The 26,406-nt window shown below is 36.1% G+C and overlaps 1 protein-coding gene across 3 annotated transcripts in view; it reads left to right on the top strand.

The window, feature by feature from the left end:
• Positions 1–26,406, top strand: part of LOC145664845 (casein kinase I-like) — a 74,164-nt gene that overhangs the window by 46,014 nt on the left and 1,744 nt on the right. For 2 of the 3 annotated variants that reach the window (XM_081731859.1, XM_081731858.1), the window contains exons 6-9: positions 4,725–4,895; positions 8,329–8,477; positions 12,187–12,346; positions 16,148–16,283. In XM_081731859.1, the coding sequence (XP_081587985.1) occupies positions 4,725–4,895; positions 8,329–8,477; positions 12,187–12,346; positions 16,148–16,283 (616 nt within the window). Of the gene's footprint in view, positions 1–4,724; positions 4,896–8,328; positions 8,478–12,186; positions 12,392–16,147; positions 16,284–26,406 lie in introns of those variants that run through there. The other variant, XM_081731860.1, reaches the window with a different exon arrangement.

Raw genomic sequence — 26,406 nt, 5'->3', positions numbered from 1 at the left:
AATTGTATTTAGGTAGCTGAATATATTCTAGTGATTTGTTTTTAAAAAAATAAAAATTTTCTGCCATTGAGGATGATTGGATGGTTTCATAAAATGGGCTGATTAAATGACTATAGTGAAAAGAATGTTCAGTTAAGTGTTTTAAACCACTGAAAATTTTCTACTCTACACCCAGTGTTTCAAGTCATTTTTTTCGTTCTTTCTGGAACCAATGAACTCTCTCTCTCTCTCTCTCTCTCTCTCTCTCTCTCTCTCTCTCTCTCTCTCTCTCTCGCTCTTTCGCTCTCTCTCTCTGTACCGCATGTACGTCAATGAATATAAAAGTTTGATCACGTAGATAAACAAAGTTGTTTATAGGCTCAAATTAAATAGCAAGAAAGATTGATTTAGTTGTACGTATGCGCGCAGATAGCTTTTCTCTGTTTCTGCTTGGTAGCAACAGTTAAGAAAAGAGACTCCTCAACAGAAGACATTTTGCAGTTCCGTACTTGTAAATCAGTTACTACAGTAAGTTTGTAATCTCCAAAAACCAACAGCATTCGTCGATGGAATGTCTGTGTAAACGTGAAAGCACGGAATGACCAAGAGTGTCTGAGAAGAAAGTTCAGCACGTTAAGGAATGTTGTGTCCTAAAACATCTGTTAGGAAGGCTAGTCGTGAACTAGCAGTGCCACTGTGATGATGGTATGGAAGATCATAAGAAGACGCCGTATGCGTTACCACTTACAGATGTTAACAGGCTTTTAATCCTACTGATTATGCTATGCGCTGCAACTTTGCAATTAAAGTGTTACAGCAGGAAACTGATTACTTTCTTGATCGTGTTGTGGTCAGTAATGAATCAGCATTTCATCTTAGTGATAAGGTCAACACGCACAATATCAGAATCTGGGGATCTGAAAATCTCCATGAACTCATATAAGGCGAACGAGATTCCCCAAAAGTTAATGTATTCAGTGCTATTTTCAGACGAAAAGTCCGTGGACCGTTCTTTTTCGCTGAAGATACCGTAACTGGAATGATTTGGATATACCCCGAGACACTCTCTTTCTTCCGACTCCAAGATGAACCAAATAACTCCCTTTTTTTTAACAGGATGTAACACCTGCACATTAGCATCACTGTGTATGAAGTTGGTCAAATGATGTCACTGACCGCTAGATTGGACACCATGGACAACATTGTAATGTTTATCTCCGGTGGGGTCCAAAATTATTAGATCTCACCCCATGCGAATTTTACTTTTGGGGTTTGTAAAGGACTGCGCCTACGTGCCTCCATTGCCTCCTAACCTGCCTTAGTTGAGAGAAAGTATTCGAGGAGCTGTTGCTACCATCACTCCAGACATACGATTTGAAATATCGGAAGAACTAGCCAAGGTTAGATGTGTGTAGTGTGACAAACGGGGCTCATTGAACATTTATGAGGTAAACCGGAGATGCTACTCTCTCATTTAACATTAATTTTGTTATTGTTAGTTAAACTGTAATTAACCACTTTTAAAGTTTCTATATTCATTTATGTATATCCGGTGTATACAGAGTGATTATCTTCTTACTTCCTTATAACTTTTTGAATTTTAAACTAATTGTCAAAAAACTCTGAAATTTTATACCGTGCAAATATTGACAAGGAGCTTTGTTCGGCATACTCTGTGATACCACAAAGTTAACAGTGTTACCAACTCAAAATTGTATTTTGTTGAATGACGCCACGTCAGGTTATTACACATTTCAAATCTACATGTTAAAAGAAACTTAGTGTTATATTTATTATTCAGTGTTTCAACTTAAGGACGCTAGAGTATCACACAATATTCAGAATTTTGAAGATCTCTATTGCAGTAATAACACAAGAGGCAGAGAGAGAGATAGGGCAGTTAACATTTAAAGTACTTTAGTATCTAATAATATGATAATGATGTGACGAATTTCGAATGTATACAATCAAAGTTATAAAGGATTAAAAATTTGATTTTTTCTAAAGCGTTCATTTTGAAAAAAAATGCTTAGATAAGTACCCCATCCAATTTCAAAGATTATTTTCAATAAGTACGAAGATCACAATGTCGTTTACAGCAATTTGATATCTCAAACCATTGTGCAGGTATAGTGTAAATTGTTAAAATTCGTAACACTGCATAAAATTATGTATTTCCGAGAACTTGTAATTACACATACCAAAAAGTATTGTTACAATGTTATAGAAGGAAAGTAAATAAAAAAAAAAGTCTCACAAATACCCAACTTCAAACAATATACAAAATTTTACCCTAGATATATATATAATAAGGTGCGTTGCAAAATGATACGAACGATACAAGATATCGTCATATGTGATCGGAAAGGAAACGGAAAATGGTAGTGAGGGTGAATGGCACAATGTCGTATTTATATTACGCGATAACAGGTATTGTAGAAATAGACGCGTAAAGACGACAGGGCGAAACAAACAAACACACACACAAAAAAAAAAAAAAAAAAAAAAAAAAAGTGTTGTAAGAGAAGTGTTGCAAAATGATACGAACGCAAACATCTTTAGCGTAACAACCCATAGCTAGGTCGCCGCTACGAATATAGAGGGCGCTGGACAAGAAGGCGAGATGTATAACAGACGAGTGATAGAAGTGTAAGGTAGTATACTACATTGAGGACGTCTGGGTGAGCTGGCGAGTAAGAGAAGCATAATGGGCCGTGGCAGAGTATTGTCTGAGTGCGAAAAGGAGCAAATAGTGGCATATGAAGAATAAGGTGTATCTGTTAATGAAATTGCACGTCGAATTGGGCGGAGTGCCTACGTCCTGAACAATTTTCTTAAACTTGGGATGCGGTATGGAGTAAGGAAATCATCACGAAGGCCGCGTTAACTAACACCACAAAAACAAAGACAGGTTGTTCGAAAGCTAAGTTGTGGTGGAATATCCCTTACACAGTTGGCACGAGACCCTAATATTCGTGTACATAAATCTACCTTATCAGGAGTTGTGAAACGCTGCAATCATCTCCGATATAAGAAGCGCAAGCGATAGCCAGGACTCACCGCGCAGCACAAGGAGCGACGAGTGAATTGGGCCAAGACACATGTGACCTGGAAGCAGAACTGGTGTCGTGTCAACTTCAGTGACGAAAAGAAATTTAATTTGGATGGTCCTGGTGGCTGGTGCTACTATGGGCACGATCTACGAAAGGAGGAACAGATGTTCTCTAAGCGACAGCAAGGAGGACAGTCGGTAATGGGGTGGGGAAGGGCTTTGGTTATTGTGGTACAACAAACATTGCATTTCCTACATCTCGTATGACATCAACCACGTACCAAACAACACTTGCAGACAATTTGTTGCCATTTGCCGCGCGAATTGCTGGTCCCGAATGGATTTTCCAACAGGACAATGCCACTATCCATGTTGCTGGAACTACCAGGGATTGGTTTCGGGACAAAGGTGTGATTGTCCTTGATTAGCCTTCCAATTCCCCAGACATAAACCCGGTGGAAAATCTATGGGGAATATTGTGTCGCTCAGTGTACGCCAACGGTACTCAGTACAAGAATGTTCGTGAGTTGCAGGATGCCATCATCGCTGCATGGAATCAAATTGATGTGACTGCTGCAAACGCTGGTAGAACAGCATTCTGGTAGTGTGTTCAAGTTGGCGTTACGAAACGGCTCATTTATTGGCTATTAGAACTGGCTTTTGTATTGCGTTCATATCATTTTGCAACATTTATTATCGTGTTGTTTTGGTTGTTTTTTGTTTTCAATTTGGTGAGCCGTGGAAATGAGAACTATCTATTGTCTGTATACATATCCTCCTTGTGCATATATACATATCATGTATTCCATCCGTGACATGCGTTTACTAAAGTTATGTCACATATTTGGAGCTTTCGTATCATTGTGCAACATATCTTATATCCCGGACAGTTTGAGACATCAAATTGCTATAAACAGTTATTGTAATCTTTGTGGTCTGTTGAAAACCACGTATGTAATTGGATGTCATACTTACCCAAACAGTTTTCCGAAATAAAGTTCTAAAAGTCAGAATTTCAATTTCTTGTAACTTTGTTTCTACTAGAATTACGCCATATGATAACCGTATATTCGACAGCAAAATACTATTGATTGTGCATTACTCTTTTGAAGTATTTGATACTTACTTTCATAATTAGTTTGCTAGTTATTATTACAGGATTCATTCTGATCAGGGAATTCGGAAAACTCAGGGAAAATGGTGCTCGTGAGGGAAGCTCGGAGAAAGTCAGGGAAATTTTATAATATATATATATATATATATATATATATATATATATATATATATATATATATTTACAATAACTGTACACCAATTTCAGCTTAGCCAACCATTATAATACCTATTAAGTTTTTATCGCTGTTCGTATGAGTAATTGATTACTATTTGTCTCTATAGAATAAATGTTCTCATATATATAAATATTCACCGTTATTTGTTCCTTATATGTCAACGTCATCCGACACTTGCCATGAAAATCAGGGAATTTCCTACCGAAGATAAGAGGAAAGCCAGGAAAATAATTTCTCCAGATCAGTAGGAACCCTGTATTGTATCCTTAGTTTGGAATCTTTCCTAAACATTTATTTACGTTGAATGAGAGGAATGCTTAGGTACATAGTTCGAGTGACGCTTAGCGTTTCAATTGGCTTAATGTAGTTGATTGAATGTGTTATATTTTGTCTATTTCCAGAGCAAAGTAGGAGAGATGACTTGGAGTCCTTAGGTTATGTACTGATGTACTTCAACAGAGGTTCACTACCATGGCAGGGTTTGAAAGCCGCTACGAAGAGACAAAAATATGAAAGAATAAGTGAAAAGAAAATGTCAACACCAATAGAAGAGTTGTGTAAAGGATATCCAGGTTTGTATAGATACTACAGTATATGCAGGTTTAATAAAATAAAATAAAATAAAATAAAATAATTCAGTACATGTTTAATATGATTATCTGGTCAAGATTTCAGTTTTATTAATCCTAATTATATATAAGACTACATGAACTCACTGACATAGAGTAACGGGTACCTGCCAGTTGACGTGGAAAGTTGAAATTTAGAATGATTGTAGTTTTCCGGGACTACCCAAAGGAAAATTGCCAAGAGTGAATATTTTTAAGTTTTAGAGAGTCTAAAGGGGAGGATGGAAGAAATTTTCCATGTCATATAAATGGGCCTTTTTAAACCTATAATCTCATATTTTAGGTACTTGAAACTGGAGGAACTTAAATTCGATATGCTTATATGTTTCTATAGGGTTTATTAACAAAATCACTAAAAATAAAAATTTCCAAGTTTAGAGTGACTTTATGGGGAACTGAAAAATCTTCCCCGTGTTATATGGGACATATACACTTCAAAATGTGTAGGCACTTCCTGTAGGGCTACAATTATGAAATTTGGCATGATTATATTCTCTGGGAGTAACCCACAGGAAAATTGCCAAAAGTGAATATTTTTAAGTTTTAGAGGGTCTAAAGGGGGATGAAGAAATCCCCCATGTTATTTATAAGTGTTATATTTTTTTTTTTTTTAACGTATAATATCATATTTAGTTTTTAGAGAGTCTAAAGGGGAAGTGAAAGATCTCCATGTTATTTAAAGGGTCGTTTTGTTGGGACACAGTCTTATCTTCTAGGCAGTTGAAATACGGACAGAAACTTGACATTCGGTACAATTGTGGGTTTAAGAGGTGCGAGGCCGTAGGCCGAGTAAACACAGGGGGTCTGGGGGCTGAGCACCCAGCTAGCCAAAGACTAGTCTATATTTGAAAACGAATGTGAGTTTAATGCATAATTACTGAACCAGGTACAACAATTCTTGACCTGATTATCAACCTTGGGCTTCCCAAGGATCGTATATTACATTTCCCATTTTTCGGCATAGGGAAAGAAAGAGAAGGTTATGTATATATATATATATATATATATAATATGTATGTATGTATGTATGTGTGTGTGTGGGGGGGGGGGGTTTGGGGAGAGTGATGACTTAAAAAATAATTGAAAATTACAGATATTATTGTAAAATGTGTAGTTTTCAAAGTCATTGAGATTAATAGTGAAACTCCAGATGCCGTTTTAGGTAAAGTTGAGCCCCTGAAGCAGTTTTAGTCAAAGTTGAGACCTTATCGGTATGACTGTTAGAAGGAGAAACATAACTGATTTTTGTTGCCTTTAATTCAAATGCGTATCTTAAGGATGGTAGGGGTCCAAATACTGTTAATAAACCCATTCTCTCTGTGCGAAGAAGGAGCATTTCAGTTAGCCAGTAATACACTGTACGTTTAATTTTGTGGTTTGTTTTGTAATGCGTATCGTTCCTATATTTTCTGTATAAGAGTGGAAGCGACATGTTTGAAATAAACATTCAGTAAAGTTTAATACTTACATTTTAGTGAAAGTTTGTTAAACAATATTATAGTAAATTTTTTTTTGTGTAATTGGAGGATGTTCACTCAGTTCAGGATTATGTCTGTTTCTCACAGTTTAGTCTTACTATGTTGCGAAACGAAATAGTGTCATGTATGAAACACTAGAAGCTGTATTTCTTACCGTAATTTTGTTCAAACATCCTCTCGAAGTGCTATTGTAAACTAAATAAGGTGAATTTGGAAACAAGGTACGTTTGAACTAACAATAAACCAAGAATTAAGTTAAAGAGTGCCTTAACTCCAATTACTCGTGTAGTAATGGCCTTCTATATTTTAAATGAAACAATCACTCACAACATTATCTTCAGTTGTTTAGTAGTAAATATCTAGACAGATAGCAATATAGCGAGATAAAACTTCTTTTTTTTCTCTCTCTCTCCCCCGCTCCCTTTTTGTATTTTACAAAAATAGAGAAATAGTTCGACCTGGATAAAATTGTTCACAAGCGATTTAAAGAAATTATCTGTTGTGATGACGTGCTAAAGAAAAATAATCGATTGGAGTGAAAACTCTAAAAGACAAGTGAAAAAGCTTATTAGTAAATTTATTAGTGCATTAACAATTGAATTATATAGAGTATTTCAAAACAACACCCGACAACATTTGGGAGGAGATTCCTGACACCAAGATGAGACAAAAAGTATAAAATAATCTGGGTGCAGAAACCCGTCATTTCGGAGTTATAGGCTGAAAAAAAAAAAAAAAAAAAAACTAAGGTTTCATAACTCCAACACTATGGACCTACCGTTGTCGGTCGGGTCAAGACTTTACTTAGGAACTAATAGGTACGCTATCCAAAAATACATATTTGAGAATTCTAAGGTACTCACGCGACAATTTTTATAGATGGAGTTTGGTAACGAGCATATTATCTGGAGTACTCACAAACTATTTCTATAAAAGTTGTTCCGGAAGTACCTGTGGATTCTGAAACGTGGATGTTTGGATAGGGCACATACTAGTTCCTAAGCGAAGTCTTGAACCGACTACGGTAGGTCCCATAGGTTTGGAGCTATGGATCTTTAAGTTCCATTTTTTTTTCATGTTTTCGGCAGCCTATAACTCCGAAAGGAAGCATTTGTGCACCCAGGTTGGTCCATGTGCTTTTTGTCTTGTCTTGATGTTAGAAATTACCTTCCGAATATTGTCGGTGTTGTTTTGAAACACACTGTATATTACAACTGGTGAGAGACAGAAAAAAAAGTGAAGGTCTTATTGGAAAGGATTTAACCGTGTGTTTCTGTCGAAATACTGGAGGAAAGCTTGATAGGTAATTCGAGTTGTTACAGTGTATTCAATGCGCTTGATAAGCAATTACCTTATTTATTCACGACTAAAATATTTAGGTCTAAAAGAAGCAAAATTACGTAACACAATTTATAAACTAGAACAATAAAGGAATTGTAGAAACTTCGTACCGACTATAAATGTGGCAGATTTTTTATTAGTTTGTACATAATTCTTATGTTTCTTTCGTATGTTTTTATGTGTAAATCCTGGTATTAATTTTACCTTATATATATAATAAAAGGAAATAATAAACTTATCTTGCATATTTTCCTTGTTTAATAGGACGATACTTTCGACACCTATAAGAATTTCTGATGTGTATTGTCAAATCTACTCCTCTAGAAGTCAAAGAACAGTAGTATATGAAGCGAAAAACTTTTTATCTTTGTTTCTTCTTTTCGGCGTGAATGTAACACAAATTAATAGTCTAAAACTTAACAATAGTTTTAACTACTGTGTCCTTGTACGTTGGTGTTTGAATATGGCAATCACTAAACTTGATTCTGTATTATTTCTTTTTTTTCTTTGAGTATAATTGTTTTCAACTCTTAATTCTTTAATATCTTTCTTTTCAGCTGAGTTTGCCACGTATTTAAATTACTGCCGATCTTTGAGGTTTGAAGAACGACCAGATTACAGTTACCTGCGACAACTTTTTCGAACCCTTTTCCATAGACAAGGCTTTACATACGACTATGTATTTGACTGGAATATGCTCAAATTCGTGAGTCGTCTTCTGTGTATTTACTATTTGTAGTATAGTGGTTGTAATTCTTATAATTGTGTTTTTGCGGTTGGGGGGGGGCGGTGGCTTAGTTGTAGAGTTCACCTCCAATGCTGGGGTCCCTGGTTCGATCCCAGCTCGCGCCGTGTAGACTTTGTGGTGGATAAATACCGTGCTCATGGGTTTTACCGGGGTTCTCCCGTTTCCTCCCACTTTATTCATTCCACCATTTCATTCATTTCTCATCATTACCGTCTCCTTTAGCCTAACCGGCATAATCGTGGGACGTAAAACTTAAAGATTTCATTTTTAATTTTCTATATTTTTGCGGTACAAGATGAATAATGAACATGCTGCACTATGTGAGGTTGGGAAGTGCTGTACTAGAGTGTAGAACAAAATGTAGATAGAACTCACCAATCATGGTGCTTTAATTCTGATTCATGAAATTCTTGGGGAAAAGACCATAATAGTGTTTTGTTGTGTACATCTTGCGGATACTAATTTCAGTTTTAAATGTGCTTGTAATTACGGAATTAATTTAAGGGCTTTACTTTTACTGTAATTAATGACGAACTTCTTCAAATATGCTTTTGTGTGCTAAATACGACGGAAGTAATTTCTGTTCCTTATAAAGAGGTTACTAAAACGTTGGACAGGGAGAAGGCGGGGGGAAATGTCCGTGTTCGTAAAAGGAGAATCTATATATAATGTATATACTTCTACCGGGACAGGAAAAAAAAATGCATGGAAAACCCGGGTTCCGTTTCTGACAGCAGCTCATGTGATTCTGGTCCGACGTTAAGCTGTAGGTCCACGTCTTATGGACTTACTAATGAAAAAAACCCTAAAACGAAAAAAAAAAAAAAAAAAAAAAACCTGTTAATTGCAAAATAGGCCTGTGAGAACCATCTCAATTTTTTAAAACCAAAAACCAGAGAAGTTTTGTAGCGACGGGATTGCGGTGTTGCCGGAAAAATTGCAGAAGGTCATCGAACAAAATGGCGAATTTATGATTTCATAATGTTTTCAAATCTCAATAAATATATTTTCAGTTTTGACCCCCCAGAGACTCAATACTTTTTACACAACCTGATATTATCGTGTTTTTTTCAGACATTAACTTGTGATAATAAAAGGAAACCTTTTGTCTTGAAAATACATGATAATAGCTGGTCTAAGCAGAACTTCTTTTTGTCGACCTTTTCCTTGTCAGCTTTACAAGCACTGAAGTTCGCTACTAGAATATTCATGCACGCGATAAGAGACTGAAAAGTGTGATAATTTCCATAATTGGGCTCAATAAAAGTAATGTCATTGTTGTTAGATGCAGTGATGAAGTACGGATGTTATTCTTTAATCATATTTTCGTTGGAATTAAATTTTTCTACTTATTTGTGGAAGCATTTTCACACATGACTTGGTTCAAGGCATATATATCTAGGGACCTCAAAATTTGTGAATATTTATAATTAATGTTTTTGGTGGAGCTGTAAAGCTGCAAGGGTACCAGTATTTAATATTCAGCTCAAGCTGAAAAATATAATAATCAAATAATAACTTTTCTTGGTAAACAAGTATAAAATCACAAGGAAAATTAATACCCTTGTCTTATCAATTTACTTTCTGTAATGCTTACAATTCCATAGTCCATCTTATCTAATTGCTCTAAAAGTGCCAGGTTTCACATTCGACACACGCGCCCTGTTTGCATCAAACCCACGCGCGATACGGGGATTCCCTCAATCTGAGAATAATTGGCCTTAACTTTCTACTTCAAACTTATTTTATTTAGTTACTTTTCCTACAGATATATTGATACATTTATTTCTGAATGACATATTGTAGGTTCGCCTGAAACATTATTACCTGAAGTAGTTGAAATTGTAACTACTTGCATGGATAGCATGGAATGACTATATATATATCTGTTAAAAGAATTTAAACTTTGTCATAACAATGTCTATATATATGTCTGTATTTTTCATTTATGTTCGATAGTGTCTGAAGAAGGATATGTTAGATATCCGAAACCGTTACATATTATAATTTAAAATACAGTGAGTTTTAAGCTTTGGTCAGTGTTTCTTTTGTTAAAATTTGCATGGAGTTTCTCGAATGAAATCCCACGCATTGACGGGGATTGCCAATACTGTTGAAGATTCCTATGCTCATAACCTCGAGCATCATTTTCCAACCTTTTTAAAACACATCTTTGTTCTTCATTATACTGCATTTTGACCACAATTATATGTACAAAAAGTATAGTACGATCATAAAAAATACGAACAAATTCACACGCGGTAACGGCTTTTCTCAGCAAACATAATATTTCCACAACAGCTCATTGAGAACAGCGTCATGTATGTGTACTAACAATCAAAAGAGGAAACTAGAGGGCGCCACAGCTCCTAGCGTAAAGCTAGTCTCAAGCAGTTATATTTTTCTTCCAAAGCGGGGAATTCCTGTCAACGCGTGTGCTTGAGTGTTAAAAAGAATCATTGAAATATAAATTACGAAACATTGATTGCAGTAGAACACGTAATACAGGAGTTTACAGTAATGCGTGTTTTATCATACCTTAACAGTTTCAGCAAACTCAGTTATAAAAAAATATTGGGTTCATTCAGAGTATAAAAGGAAGAGTGTTGTAGCTATACTTGGATCAAAGTAAGAGACGAATTGACATTTGTAGGAGCACGTTACGATACTGCCATTTCAGGCATATAACTACGCACAGATTGCTTTTTTGCACCTCAATTAACATATACTTCTGAGAATATGTGTTACGTGATGGTAACATTTGAATATTGTTGTTCCTCACCCGTCTTGCAGCTACCATTATCACGTTTATAATTGGTCCACGGTGACAATAATCTCCGTGACGTATATTGCCTTCTCAGCATATCTTCGCAAGATTGTTTGTACTGACAGTTAGTTTCTAATTTTCTTCGGAGTACAGTTACGAGATTTATACACGAGCTTTTTGCGTATATCTTGTCAAAATTCATTGTTCATGATGAAAAAGAAAGTGTTTAGCTTAAAATAATTCGTGATCGGTCCACTGGATGATGAGTGAATCTGGATAACATGTTTTGCACATAAAATGGTTAACGTAAATTCTGAATTAACGTCTCAGTGATTAGTTTGGAAAGAAATTGACTTGTTTTCTTGCACCTTGTACTGCGTTTATTTCAGTGCACCTTGCATAGTTTCACAGGAACAAATTAGTTCAACATTAGGTAGATTTATTAAACGCTTTAGCAAATGCGTTAATCAGAACTTAGCAGGTTACTCGATATGTTCCCTCATTTGACCCCAAAGTAGCACACTTAGGGTTTTTAGTTACCTTGTTATTGGAAAGAGTACTTCTGTAGGTAGGGAAGTGATGTAAGCTTTTTTTTTTTCTTTCTTTAGCCGATATCGTCTAGTAAGTTGATTACTTCCATATTCATATTTCTGTTTGTCATGTGTGGAATCTTGAAGGAAAACCCTTAGAGTTAAGTAAAATTTAAACGCGTAAAATCTATGCACGAGCGCTTGGAAATGCCTGTCCAGTCTTGAGAGCGATTTCACGTGTAATATTTATGTAACATCTCTAGTGCGTTTAGACAAACTAGCTGAATTAGTACATGCTGTATCGATTCTTTAAGAGTACTGATGTAAAAAGTTTTCATCTAGTATATTGAAGCTGTTAACTTTGTTCCAGGGTGGATCACGACATACTGGCCAAGAAGAACAACGCGAGCGAAGGTACACTTCGCGAACAACCCAGGGAGCTGGGGGAACAAGTGGGCGTGCCAGGGCTTCCCATGATGTTACGACTACACCAGGACCCACACCCACAGTGACAGCGAGCCCTGCCACTGGTGAGTTTTTGTCCTTGGACCAGTGCACTCGTCATTGACTACATGGTACATAAACAATAAGTCCCGTTCTTTTAATATGGGTTTTAAGATATTTATAGGTGCTCTTAACTCCATCTGTTACTAAAATCAGTTGTAGCAATAATGATGTACAAAAGTAAATTTTAATCAAACTACCGAATCTACTATTTGGGAGAGATTTCACATTTACAGGACATTGTGGAACTCTTCTGCAGTTATAATTGAGATCATTTAAGTCAAATGATAATTTTCAGTCTTGAAGAAATAACTAACTATAAAAGTGCCAAGGACAAAGTTCGATGCCCGCGAATGGTGTCACACTTGTTGTGTTGTTGTTAAATTTAAGGCCCCTGATAATTCATTGGTATTAATTATATTGCTATACATACCTGTAGGTATGAAATATTTATCAAGAGTATTAAATTTGATGTTAATAATGTGTCGTTGGAAAATAACTGACAAATTTAATACAGTTTATCAGTTTTGAAGGAAGAATGGAGAAAGATGTCTATGTTAGCACAGTTTCTGAAATGAAGATGTGAGTAAAATTAATGCTTTCGAGAGTTGGTAATAGAACACAGGTGTTTGATGGTCTGTTTCTTGTTAACATTCTGTAATGTCAATGAGTTAAGACAGCAGTTTCTTTTCATATTTATATCAAGTGATGCTGATTATTTGGCACTGTCTACGCCACTTCTCTGGTTCTGCGCAAGAACAAAACATCGGACTTCATTCATGGCACTCACTTTAACTAAATGAGTATCTGCATGAAAACTACTATGTGATTAAGATTAACTTTCTATTTAAAATTGTTATTAACTATTGAGTGTGGAAATATTTTAAGGTAACGAGTTTTTGTTGGTAGTAGAATTATATGGAGTGTTAAAATTGCACGAAGGCACCAGCGTTGTACATAATTTCTTTAGTTGTCAGAATAGCTTTGGCTGACTGCAGTAACTTCGGTATACTCGTAAATGTCGAGTGCTATGCTCAGTTTTTGGGTTGGTCCGCTAAACTTGCTTCGCCCAACCCCTAAAAAAGTGAGATCAGGGTTCGTTGCTGTCATTCATTTGAAGCATGACGACTAGCTAACCGTCCTGAAAATTTATTATCGAGGTATTTGCAAAATGAGAAACGATACCTATGAAGATATCGATATTGTCCTAGATGGTCAGAACTGATATTTTGTAATATAGGTAGGTAACGATCTATGTTCATTAAAATAAATAAATAAATTCTCGTGTTCAGTAATGGCATTTGTGACTGATCAACAATGTCTCCACATGAAACACAGCTTAGGCACTCACAGTATGTTGTTAAACGCCGGAGATTCTATCAACAAGCATATCTTCTCGGACGGTTATAATCTTCTGGTAACAGTTCTGACAATAATGCGACCTTCAAGGGTGCAAAACTATTAACTCCTCTTTCAGAGCTGTTTGGATAATGTGCAGGCTGTTTTTACTGGCTTCTAGTTGTATTGATTTTGTAGAGATTCTGTTTAACATTTCGTGTACCACTTATACATTATTAATCCCCGGGATATGCAATGACTACAGTTCAGCGAAGTCTCGTGTGTAAGCTAGTATGTACACACAATGTAATTATGAAATTGAATACCAGTTCCTGATGGTTTTGGCAACCACTGCATAAGTTCGATGAAAATCTCTATCTTTGCACTCGTATGGAATTCTGTTACACTATATAGCGACGATACTGTTGAGTTTACCCACCCGATCTCAATTGTTCCATTCAAGACTATTGTCACATAATATAGAAACGAAGCTTGGCATTTCAGATTTTCTCAAAATCTATTATAAAGATCATTATACATTTCATTTCATCTATACACGATATTTACATAGAAATAAGCAATTTCCAATGGAGAGAAAAGTTCTCAACTAACAAATTGCTTCAACGCTATCTTGAACTCTGTACAATTTGATATTTAGTTTACCAAATTATTTAATTTTCTCAGTCTGACATTTCCTTATATCCCTTATATTTTTGTTATTCGAAATTCCTTATATTGTTTTGTATCGTCACGCGCTAACAAATATTGAATACTTGCCGTTATGGCGAAGTAATAATAGTAGGTGACAAGAATGAAAAAGACTGTAAGTGAAGTCAGTCAGTAAATATAATAAAGACCACTTCGATCTGTTGTGGCAACTGTCGCTATCTTTATAAGAAATAATGAAAACTAGCAGGTTGTCAGCATCGTGAACCCAGTGTTAAGCAAGTTTGGAACCTGTCGGTAGAAAATTTTATATCAGATACAAAGTGTGAAATTTCTTTTTGCTGCTGCTTTATAAAAGACTCGCTTGTAATTTGATTGTCAAAATTTGTAGTCTGGAAAGACGAAGGCAGACTATGGGAGTTAAATAGTTGTTGTTGTTTTCTAGTAGACAATACTGCGAAAAAATATAAATTTTAGTTCGAAAGAAGCTGTTACTGCTCGTTTATGGGTGCAGAAAAAATACATATAGCAACGATATTTTCTAAAAGTAATGCAAGCTTCATTTTATAGAAGTTGGTTGGTAATCGTACTTCTAAAAGAAATAAAAATGGAAAATATTACACCTTAACAGTCTTTATAAAATACGGTGCTGCATTTCTGGGCAATTTGTCTCAAAACAGTCTCTTTCGTACAGTGTATTTGATAATGTTAATAGAAGATGCATTGTAATGAAAGTGGCATGAAGTGTATTATTGATATTGTCTATTGTTTCGTGTATTATTGATATGTATGACGTTATGAAGTTGAGGTTGCAGAGTGACTAGAATGTCAGATGAGTTGTGTTGTGTGAAATTCAGGAACAAGTTGATAAATTATATTACAGGGTGTCTATCGGTCAAAAGTCACGAAAAAGTGACGAAATCAGAAAACGGTCATGAAAGTCAAGAAAAAGTCACGAAATGTAGCTTTTGGGTCACGATTTTTTTTTTTTTTTATCTGTACACACAAATATTGACTGAAAAACTTTGTTCTATAAAATGTCAAAATTCAGCGCCAAAAATTTCTATGGTCAGCTTTAGACGCAAGCAAAGCACGTGTCTGTCACATGCATAGAAATTCGGCCTGATTCGCACTCAAATTCACTCTTGAGATAGTTACGAAATTATATAGCTTCGCAAAGAAAAGGTCACGAAATTTCATTTTGGAATTTTAGTAGACACCCTGTATTATAAAAATAGACATAAATTTTCTTAAGTGTACTCAGGAAATCTTTTTATGATTTTCTTAATGAAATACTGCATATATTTGCGGAGAGTTGATTTTCCGAAAATGGCTGAACTTTGCGCTTTCTATTTACGAATGCCCTCATCTCCACCAAAGCCTCGACTATTGCTGTGCAACATAATTTCGACTGCAGCTGTACGCAACGATGGGGGAGTAGAATGCAGACCACACTGCTTGATAGGTTTCCGTAATAACAATTCTAATCGCCTGTTTATTGGTTCTATTCACCAAGGGCTAGTGTTCTGTGGTTTCGAGGCTTTTTGTCGGCAATTAATGCAATACTAGTATAGTGGAATACCACAGTGTGTCATGCTCGAGTTAGGATGGTACATAGGTATCATCTATCTCCCATTGATTTCGTGGTATTTTAGGCTGATACATAATTATTATTGTTCCTTATTCTGAAAAACGTAAGCTTTACAGTGAATGATTTGAGATGGTAAGTAGAAAGCGTAGTTAGGAAGTATAGTGTTTTGTTTGTTTTTAGAAATGCTTTTAGATTATTAATCGTAGTGTCTTCTTTGTTTCTTTTTCGTAAGCTTCTCCTCGGGGCCGGACTGGTGAACAGGAAAGGCGCGTTAGTATGAGACTGCATCGAGGTACTGGAGCAGCAGCCAACGTATCTACGTCAGACTTGGCAAGCGCAAGAACAGCAGATAATTCCAAACAGTCAAAGTAAGTTTCAGTTATGTACTTGATTATTTAAGTCGGCAATGAACTATGTGCTGGGTAATTGACATTTGACAAAAATCAAGAAAAACAGTCTGATTAAAAAAAAAAAAAAAAAAAAAAATCTAATGTTAATGCGATTTGAACATTTATTTTATGAACGAATCTTTGTTTTGGACTATGTGTCCTTGAATGAATTGGAATAGTTGTCTTGGATTTTAAACATACTGTATCTTGTACTTTTTGTTCTTCATTTTAACCCTTTTATGTCCTTAATAGTTTTTCGCATATTTTTTTTTTTTTTGTTTTGTTTTTTTTAAAGTCACTTTGCTTCATGACATACCTATTGATGTGCAATAACATCACAAGAATGGAAAATGTGAATAAAGATATGTAGTAACTTTTTCATATTCATACTTGTAAGTACTGTTAGAATTCTTGCCAAGAAAACAACATATTCAGTTAGATTCACGTTGCTTATTCATTCAGGTACACTAATCGTAATTTCTATGACTGTGTGATATTCGTAAAAGCATTTTTTTTTCTTCATTGCAACACAAAACACATTACAAAGTGAACATTTTGACAGAATTCTGTTTATACAACACATTACATCTTCCTCTCGATTGTACAAATGTTGGTTAGTGTGCACCCATGTTTCTTTGTAAGTGGTAAAAACTTTGACATATGCCAATTGTAGCACTCCAAAAAGTACCTTTTTGGTTTTCGATCCCAGTCTCATAGGAAGGGAAGCATATTTGCTTTTCAGTTCCGCTCATTGATGAATTGTAGTCTTTCACTAGAACAAGTACCTGCGTAATCTCATTGCTGTGATTAACGGGAGATAAACGCAAAATTATTATGCTTTCATAATCAAATCACCACATTCCATCTGTGTGTCATCCGAAATTTCGGAAGAATTTCCTATTGGAAATTCACATATTCAGAGGAGAAAATATTATTGGTCTTTAAATATTGAAACAGTTCAGTTACTGTAAAGAGGTTATCCGTCGTCAAGACGTGGTGTGAATGAATTTGTCCACGACACTTCCACCCACAGCAAATTTGTTTCGTGTTATTGGCATCTTTTCCTTTTCCTTGATAAATTTCATATTCCTAAACATTACTGCTCATATCCTTCTGAAGAGCCGGCGGTAATAGGAATTTCTCCATCGGAACTAACTTGATCTTCTTACAGGATAACCAGTATTTCGTCTCCCGTGTGGGATTTAGTTGCATTCGTTCTTGATAATATCTAGAGTACAAATGTTCCAAAATGTAATACGGCTCACACATATGACTGGTAATATCATTTTCACCATAACAAAAGTAACCCCAAGAATATATTACAAAAAAAGAGTGTACAGTCAACCTCTCAGGATGGAGACAGAACTGCAACTGCAAAGGAGAAAACTTGCACAGCTGCGAAGCTGAGTATCTGTAAACTTCGATTCCATCTACCGGTTGTTCCGTGAACTGTGGCAGCGTGTTCTATAAAGTTCCGTCAGGATTGACAGCGACAAGGTTGAAGTATAAACGTTAATTCATCACTGTCAGGATATATAGGATTAAGAATCATATATGTCCAAATTAGAGTTGGACTTTACTAGGTTTCTCGAGAGCTCATGCAACAATAGAGCAGTCACGAAAGGATAACTTACAATACTGCTGCTAGTTGCCTGGTGAAACATAGTTCTCTGATCTCCATTTTAATTCTTGTTCTAGCAATACAGGTTCACATAGGCCAGAAGTTACAGCAATTGTTTGGCTATTTATGCAAGGAAAGATATAAACGCAAATGATAGATGTAAGATAATTAAAACGTTAAATTATTAGGAACATAAAAGCAGTATGGAGTAATAAATTCAGTGACTGTTTTTATAATTCATAAGAAAATAACAACATATTTTCTTTCTGCATTAGTACCAAAGTTTAACAATTATCGAAATTAAAACTCGTGCTTAACACATCATGTAATATGCAGGTAAGACAAAGGAGTACCATCATGGGTATTTGTAAATCAGCATTAAGTTTGAAAAAAGCTACATTTAACTATAATTAACAAAAACACACTTCAAATGACTAGATATACGGAAACCTCGTTTGAGATTGAGTTTACTGAAGAAATAGGAGGAATTGGAAGAACGCTTAGATAAGTTTTCACAGTTTGCCATGTTTGAAGTTTTTGTTTGTTTGGTGATTTGTTTTTTTAATTGAAGATCCCACAGTTATAATAATCTTCAGGCCAAAGGAGGAGGAGCTAAATAAAGTGAATAATTATGAAAGAAGTAGTGAAATGAGAATGTAGGTGGAGAGAGGAGAACGCGGAGAAAACCCGAAGACACAATGTTTTCCAACACAAACTCACCTATCCTGTAATTGATCCAGGACTCTCTAGCACCAGAAGTGAGTCCTCTGCCACTCTCTTCCCCTCGTCTGTGTTTGAAATACTGTCCATTTTTATGACGGAAGTGTGTGTGACCAGGTATGATGTAGGTGTTGAGGGGGGAGGATAGAGGAAGGGGTAATAGCCCGCAGAAAATCACTGCAAAGGATCTTGGGGATATAACATCTGCAGTCTGAAGTAATGGTGAAGGAACCATGATGGACGAATAGTAACCAAAGTGATAACAATGTGGATAACAGGGTTCGCGGGGAAAATTGTTTTAGTACTCCGGACTCTTCGCTGAAGAATGAGTCGTGATCCTCTTAGTTTTCTTGCATGGTACGTCTTTCTCGTATACTGAGGAGATCCCACTCCAGAAGGCATTAATCCAATAAGGATAGGTAAATGAAAGTTAGGTGGTAGATTCGTCTAGCTAATGGATGGCATTGATACAAGTTGAAAAGTTTCAGCACATTGAAGGGCGTGAAGAACCATAGTGCATGTGCAAAAACTCGTTTCATGTATAACTACACGGGTGTAGTAGTTTATAAATCAGTGGGTCTACAGTCGAGCTATTGTTCCCTGAGTCTATTAACCCTTTTAAATTCTTGCCTTTTTCGGCGTTTTTCTTGAGTCTCAGATAAACAACGACAGTCATATCCCTATTTACCCTAGGATCATGGTTCATACCTTTTTTTTCTCAGAATTCCTTTCAAACGGTACCACTTACATATCCCTTTGATGTACCAGAAGGGAATTATTTGAGGGAAAAATCGGGATTTTTTGCCCTCCAAAAATAAACTTCTTCAAAGTTTGGGGTCCCCAGAGGTTCTACCGGGTCTGCGCACAAACCTCCAAAAATTTGGAAAAATACTACGTAGTGTACTAATTACTTGAGACAAATTCGAATTTCCTGTCTTGAATAGTAAGGGCGGGAAAATTTTTTACCCATGTTGAGAGAGCATCAAAAAACGCCCAAAAATTCCCTAAAATACACCCTACAAATTAAAAAAAAATACTGACACGTCCCTAATGATCGTAAAATTATGGTTCATACGTCGTTTTGTTCAGAATGGAATAGCCTTTCAGATGGTATCATCCGCATGTCCCTCGGACATCCCTAAGGAGGGAAAAATTGAGGAAAATGGGGATTTTTGCTGAAAAACCCCTTTTTTCCCGGTTTGAAGCCCTCTGGCGCGGCCCTGGGTAAACATAGAGATCCAGAAATCACTTTTAAAAACACTACGTAGTGTACTAATTGCTTGTGCCAAATACCAATCTCCTATCTTCAACACTAAGGACGGGAAAAATATTTTCTTCTGCGAATATTCCCAGAATACCCTATATAAATTCAAAAATTTCTTGACACGTCCCTAATTATCGTAGGATCACAATTCATACACCATTCTCTTCAGAATAGAGCAGGCTTCCAGATTGTATTACCCTCATGTCCCTCGGACGTCCCTAAGGAGGGAAAATTGAAAAATAGGGATTTTTGCTGAAAAATCCCTTTTTCCCGTTTTGGGGTCCTCTGGCGCGGCCCTGGGTTAACATAGAGATCTGGAAATCACTTTTAAAAATATTACTTATTGTACTAATTACTTGTGCCAAATACCAATCTCCTATCTTCAATACTAAGGTCGGGAAAAATATTTTCCTCTTCTGCGAATATTTCCGAAATTTCCCAAGGATACTATACAAACATCAAAAATTTCCTGACACGTTCCTAATTATCGTAGGATGATGATTCATACGTCGTTCTCTTTAGAATCGAATAGGCTTTCAGGAAGTATCACTCAAATGTCCCTATCATGTAGCCGAGCGGAGCAAGAATCGCGAAAGTGGGATTTTTGGACCAAAAATATCCCCTTTTTACCCTTTTGTTCCTCTGAACCCCCCTTCTGTGTTGACGAAGAGATCCGAAAAAATTCTCATAAAAACTAATGGGTCCACTGATTGCTTATGGAAAATGTTAGGATTCTAGGATTAAAGAAAAGCTCACCAAAAAATGTTGAAGTTAGACCTCAGTAAAAAAAAGGGAATTTGTAAATTGACGTCGTCATATCCCCCTATGTTCTGAAGCTTGGAAGCGTATAGACCCTTCCAAGGCTTTCTTGAATGCCTCCTCTCTTGGGAAATAATAATAATAATAATAATAATAATAATAATAAAACTGAACTAAATAGCATTCTTAGTTCTCTTTTAATCGAATTTTTAAGACACTACAATATCGGTCAAAAACGACCGAAAAAACTTAAAAGGGTTATGTGCAGAATGGAATTGCACTGGTTTCAGAGACTAAAACCGTTTCTGTCTGGGTACTAGTGACGACGTGGTTGAAATACATTGCCGACCTGTATTCGCCACTGATGTACAAATTCTTGTTCCAGACTATATGATGTGCGGAGGTATCCTCTTCGATAGCAAGGCTCTAATTTGTGGGTTACCAATTAAGCATGATATGCGTAAGGGCCGGCTTAACGCCAGCTTCGAGGTCCCCGCAACCAACAACGGTCATTGCCGATATGATCATTCAGGTGCAGCAGGCTTGGAGCACTATTCCACAGAATCACATCCTACACTTCTGCGATTGTATGCATGTGCTTGTGCATACGTGTGTTCAATGTGGCTGTGGCTATAGTAATTCCCAACGTAGTCTAATACAGTAGTCACTTAATCGAAGTAGCGAAACTCATTTGTTATGTTGGGATTTAATTTTCAGTGATATCTTTCCTCTCGTACAGAAGGATGTTATTCAAATTGACCCTTCGGTGAAACGTAAGTTCGTCACAGAGCGTGTCAAACGAAACATTTTAAAGGAAAATGAAGCTTCATTCCGTGCTGACAGGTGTCTAAAATAATTTGTAATGTTAAATGCTACAGTTGTGTTTAAATGGTGTAAGATGTTTTGGTGATACGCAATGTCCTTAAACATATAGTAGCCTTTAAATAATATACTAACACACTCAAGAATTGTCACACATCATATAACTTACTTTAAATCCTGATGCTTGAAAATTCCGTGTAGTTCCAAGCTTTAAACTTTGCGCTAGAGTTTTGTTCATGAAAGATAAAAATAGGAGAAAATAATACATAAATAAAGTAAAAATCAGGAAAATAGAAAGGAGTGGATGCAGTAGGATCGAGTAGTAAAAATACACATTGTCAATTGCTGCTTGTTACACAAGTAGTATTGTAGTGATCTGTGAAATGGCGGACTGAAGTAGTTCGTTCTTTTATTCAAGCAGGGAAGGTTGCCAACACATTAATGTTTTTCTTTTCATTATCCAATTTAGAAGCTATTGTCCCAGTGTAAAATTTGGTGTCTAATGCCTCGAAAGTTGTATATACACATGATGAAAGGAAATTTATAGGTACAGGTCAAAGAGCATCTTAGAAATGCTAAAATTCGGTTTCTGGCATTTCGAAACTCTTAATAGAAACACAAAATTATAAATTCAAATCAGTTACATATGGAATCAAGAATGAAGCACAAAGACTTTTTTTTTTTTTTAAAAAAAAAATGTTTATTCTTCTAAGACATCCAGAATTTAATAAAATAAAGGTTTGTTAAGTAAGGAATGGGAGACGGTAATTAAAAAAATATATTCAATATTGACACAAGAAGAGAAACATTAACATGAGTTGGCAGCTTTTCTCCCTAAACAAGAGAACGCGCAACTTGAACCCTCCATTTCATAACATGTCACGCCAGCATTTTAAGCCGCAATTGATTATTTTTTTCTTTTGTCTGATGGGTCCATTGCTTTTACTTTTGCCGTTCCTTTGTAGTTGTAATAGGTTTAGCTTCTTTGATACAGAAATCGGTACCAAAAGAAACTATTTAAAATAAATGTGTACGGAATATCAAAGAACAACAGGGAATATCTTAGGAATTTCTCTGTATGAAAGATAATGCCACACACAGTTTTTCTGAAGGAAGCTTGCACTTGAGCTTACCATGAACAGTTATACAATATAAGATGATTAGGAAGAATGGTACAGTAATGTCTCCTTGCATAATTTTTGTCATATAAACTAGTTCTAATGTTTCATTTCATCCTAACCTCACTGTAACTAACTTACTCAATCTATGGCCTATGGAACCCGAAGGTTCAATGCCACGTTCACAAGAACTTTCTGTTGACTTCTGTCCTTATCCAATTGGATCTGGTTTCTACTTTGTATTCCTAATTTCTGCGAGATCCATCTTAATATTATAGTCTCATCTGCGCCTATGTCTTCCTAATAGTCGATTTGATTTTCAATTAAAAATTTGAAAGCGTTCCTGCTTTCTTCCATTCTGGCCTCCTAGACGTGGTGACTCTTAACAATGTTTGCTGAACGGTATAAATTGTGCAGTTCATCACTATGAAGTTTTCACCATTCCCGTTATTCTTGGGTCCAAATGTTCGTCTTAGGATCTTGTTCTTAAATACTTTCAGTCTACATTCTTCCCAAAGCGACCATGTTCTGCAACCATACAGAACAACAAACATCATTTTGACACCTCACTGTAATCAATATTGAAAAAGGAATGCAGTTGAATGTGGTTATTATGTTATCTTGATTTTTTTGTTTCTTCAAATGTGCAGAAAGATGGGTAGGATGATAAAAGAACTGAAGGAACTTTATAATATATAAGAGGCCTAATCATTGCGAAATTAAAATACCGCTAATTTTACAGTAATTATGTGATATCTTCAAATAGATAAAAGATAATCGAAATATGGAACAAGATCGCCCTAGACAATATTATTTTGCATGAGGTACCGTTATCACGAGTCATCTAGTAGCTTTCTGTTTATCAGCCATTTAGAAACGCGAAAATAAGGGCCGATTTTCTAAATGGTTGGAAATCAAAAGTAGATAAGTCGTGATAACGGTATCTCATGTAAAATAATATTGTCTAGCGACCTCTTGTTCCACTTTTCGATTATCTTTTATCTATTTGAAGATACTACATAATTACTGTAAAATTAGCGGTATTTTAATTTTGCCCTGATGGGGCCTCTTAACAGCGTTTAACAGAAAAAAATGTGCAAAGGTGATATTATATTAACCTTTAGATTCATTTGGGATTTTTCTACGTTATTACATTTCGGCGGTCATATTGACCCCGTGACTATTTTTCTTGTTTCTTCGAACATTGTTTTGTAATTTTTGTTTGAAAACGTACTGCTAGGACCATAATCAATATTTTCTTAAAATTTCCTATTTAGGTACAAGGGCTCCCAATTACCACCCCAAAGGAAAATACGTAATGTATGTAATAACTACATACCTACCATTATCATAAATAAAATTATTAAATAAGTATATACTAATAATCCAGGAAAACCTACTGCAAGATGTCAGAAAGAACCAGTAAGATTTTTAAAAAATACTAAAAGAATACCTGAGGGGTCAATTTGACCCCCGAAATGCATCTAAAGGTTAATCGATAGCTCTAATTGAGCCGAGCAAAATGATATGGGCGAGTTTAAATTCTCATGCGTATTTTTCTAAATAATCGATAAAAACAAGTTTTTAACAATTTAAAATCTGATGCTGTGCGACAACAGCGCCACCTATTAAGACGAAACTGATATTGAAGTGCACTGTAATTAAGCTTTCCATTATGAAACTACCAATATGACAGAAAATACTATGGTTAATGAGATACAGTTCAAAATTATCGTTAATTCTTTAATTTTTGTTTACTTATAATATTGTCCAAATATATAAATATAACAATCGGTACACGACATCCTGATGGAATAAAATTAAATGCTGGAGGGAAAATTCTCATGTGTGGTTTTTGAGAAAATCGAAACAATTTTTCTTCAGTGCTAAAAGTATGCAGTTTGTTGCCAGTATTATTGATTGTTTTTATTCTGCTAGAGCAAGTTTTTGTTTATTTACAGTATGAAAAATCCTGTTAAGTAACAATGTGTCTTCTAACGATGGCACTCATACTCTTAATAGTAATGCAATAGTAATGGCAATGACCTATACTCCTAACAGTGACACGTGACGGTGACACGCATAGTGATACATATATTAACAGTGACTGAGCTCCTTCGTTGCTAAGCGGTTCGATTCCCGGCGGGAGATCTCATATTGTTCGGATTCCACGTTAATCAGTAGGTCCCGTCTCATATAGCCTCGCTGCTGAAAGAGACGTTAAACTGAGTTCCTAAGTGATGCATACTTTTAATAATGACACGCATACTCTTAACAGTGATACATGTACTTCTAGCAGTAATATACATACTTCTAACAGTGACATACGTATACCTAACAATGGCACAACTACTACTTGTAATTTTAATAATTTAGAATTTTAAAAGTTAATACTTTAGATTTTAAGGCGCATGTGATCATAAAGTTTGACAGTAAACTGCGACTTTTTCTCCTCTTTCTCATATACAAGGTAGGATCAAAAAGTAAGGTAACAATGTTTTTGTTTCAGAAATCTTTGTCTCGGTTGCTTATACTGCTACAGGGTATACATGACACTGCAAACTAACATTCCACATAGTCGCCATATTTGTCTAAACACTTGTTCCAGTGGGCATCAATGTCACTATGAAAGAAATCTGTGTCAAGGCTGTTCAACCAGGTTTTCACTGCATCCTGTGCCTCTTGCAATGCGTTGAAGCATTGTCCTTGAAGATGCTTCTTCATTGGTCCGAAGAGATGGAAATCGCTGGGTCCGGGCTGTATGCAGGGTGTTCCAAAGCCTTCCAGTTGAAAGGTGTGACATGGACACGGGTGAGATGGGCTGTGTGCGGTCGAGCATTGTAGTGTCACAAGACACCCTCCCTTAGTGCTCCAGGTCTTTTCCGACGTATGGGCTTTGTCTGTCCAGCGTCTGGTAGTAGATCCGAGCAGTGATCGTAGTATCTGGTAGAAGGAATTCCAGGTGAATCACACTAAGGTGGCCCCGAAAGACAGTGACCGTTGTTTTCCTTGCACATGTTACTGTTTTAAACTTTTTGGACGGGGGTGATGAAGGATGTTTTCACACATCATGGAGGAACGTTTCGATTCAGGTGTCCACAATGGCACAGGTGTCTCATCACTCGTAATGATGCGATACAGAAATGAAGACCCTTCTTGTTGATAACGGATCAGGTGGTTGAGACTTGCTCATTCGTCTGTTTTTGTCTGTTTGTGTGAGATACCGTGGTACCCAATGTGCACACACTTTGTGGTAGCCAAGTGTGTTGTGAACAATACTGTGAACGGAACAATACGAAATGTTCAGTACCTCTACAATGTGTAACAGTGGAATACGCCTATCCTCCCTAATCATTTTCTCCATCTGACAAATGTTCTGGTCGCTAGCAGACGTTGACGGTCTGCCACTTCGATGCTCATCAGTGATGTCAGTCCTCCTATTATCAAACTCCGTACACCAACACCACACTTGTTTCCTCGGTAACACGTTGTTGCCATACACCTCTACAAGTTCCCGATGGATCTCGGCTGGTTTCTTTCTCTTCGTATGTAGAAACCTTTTCGCACTTCAACATTGGACCATGTTTCCAGTAGCTCTGCCATATTCGAACTGCGATTATCTGCAACTGTGACCGTGCTGCTCTCTAGCGGTCACCAAGGATACCCATCAATACCTACAACACACAAAAACAAGAATTATAGCATATAGTGGTTCATTTTTAGGGCACTTGTTACCTTTTTGATCCTGCCTTGCATTATTTTATTTTTTATGTACTATTAGTAATTATTGTTTTCTTT

The sequence above is a fragment of the Thermobia domestica genome, chromosome 11 (genome assembly GCF_964235325.1).
Source record: "Thermobia domestica chromosome 11, izTheDome1.hap1.1, whole genome shotgun sequence".
NCBI classification, from domain to species: Eukaryota; Metazoa; Arthropoda; class Insecta; order Zygentoma; family Lepismatidae; genus Thermobia; species Thermobia domestica.
The sequence above is the reverse complement of the archived record's forward strand: the minus strand, read 5'-3'. Positions and strand labels throughout refer to the sequence as shown.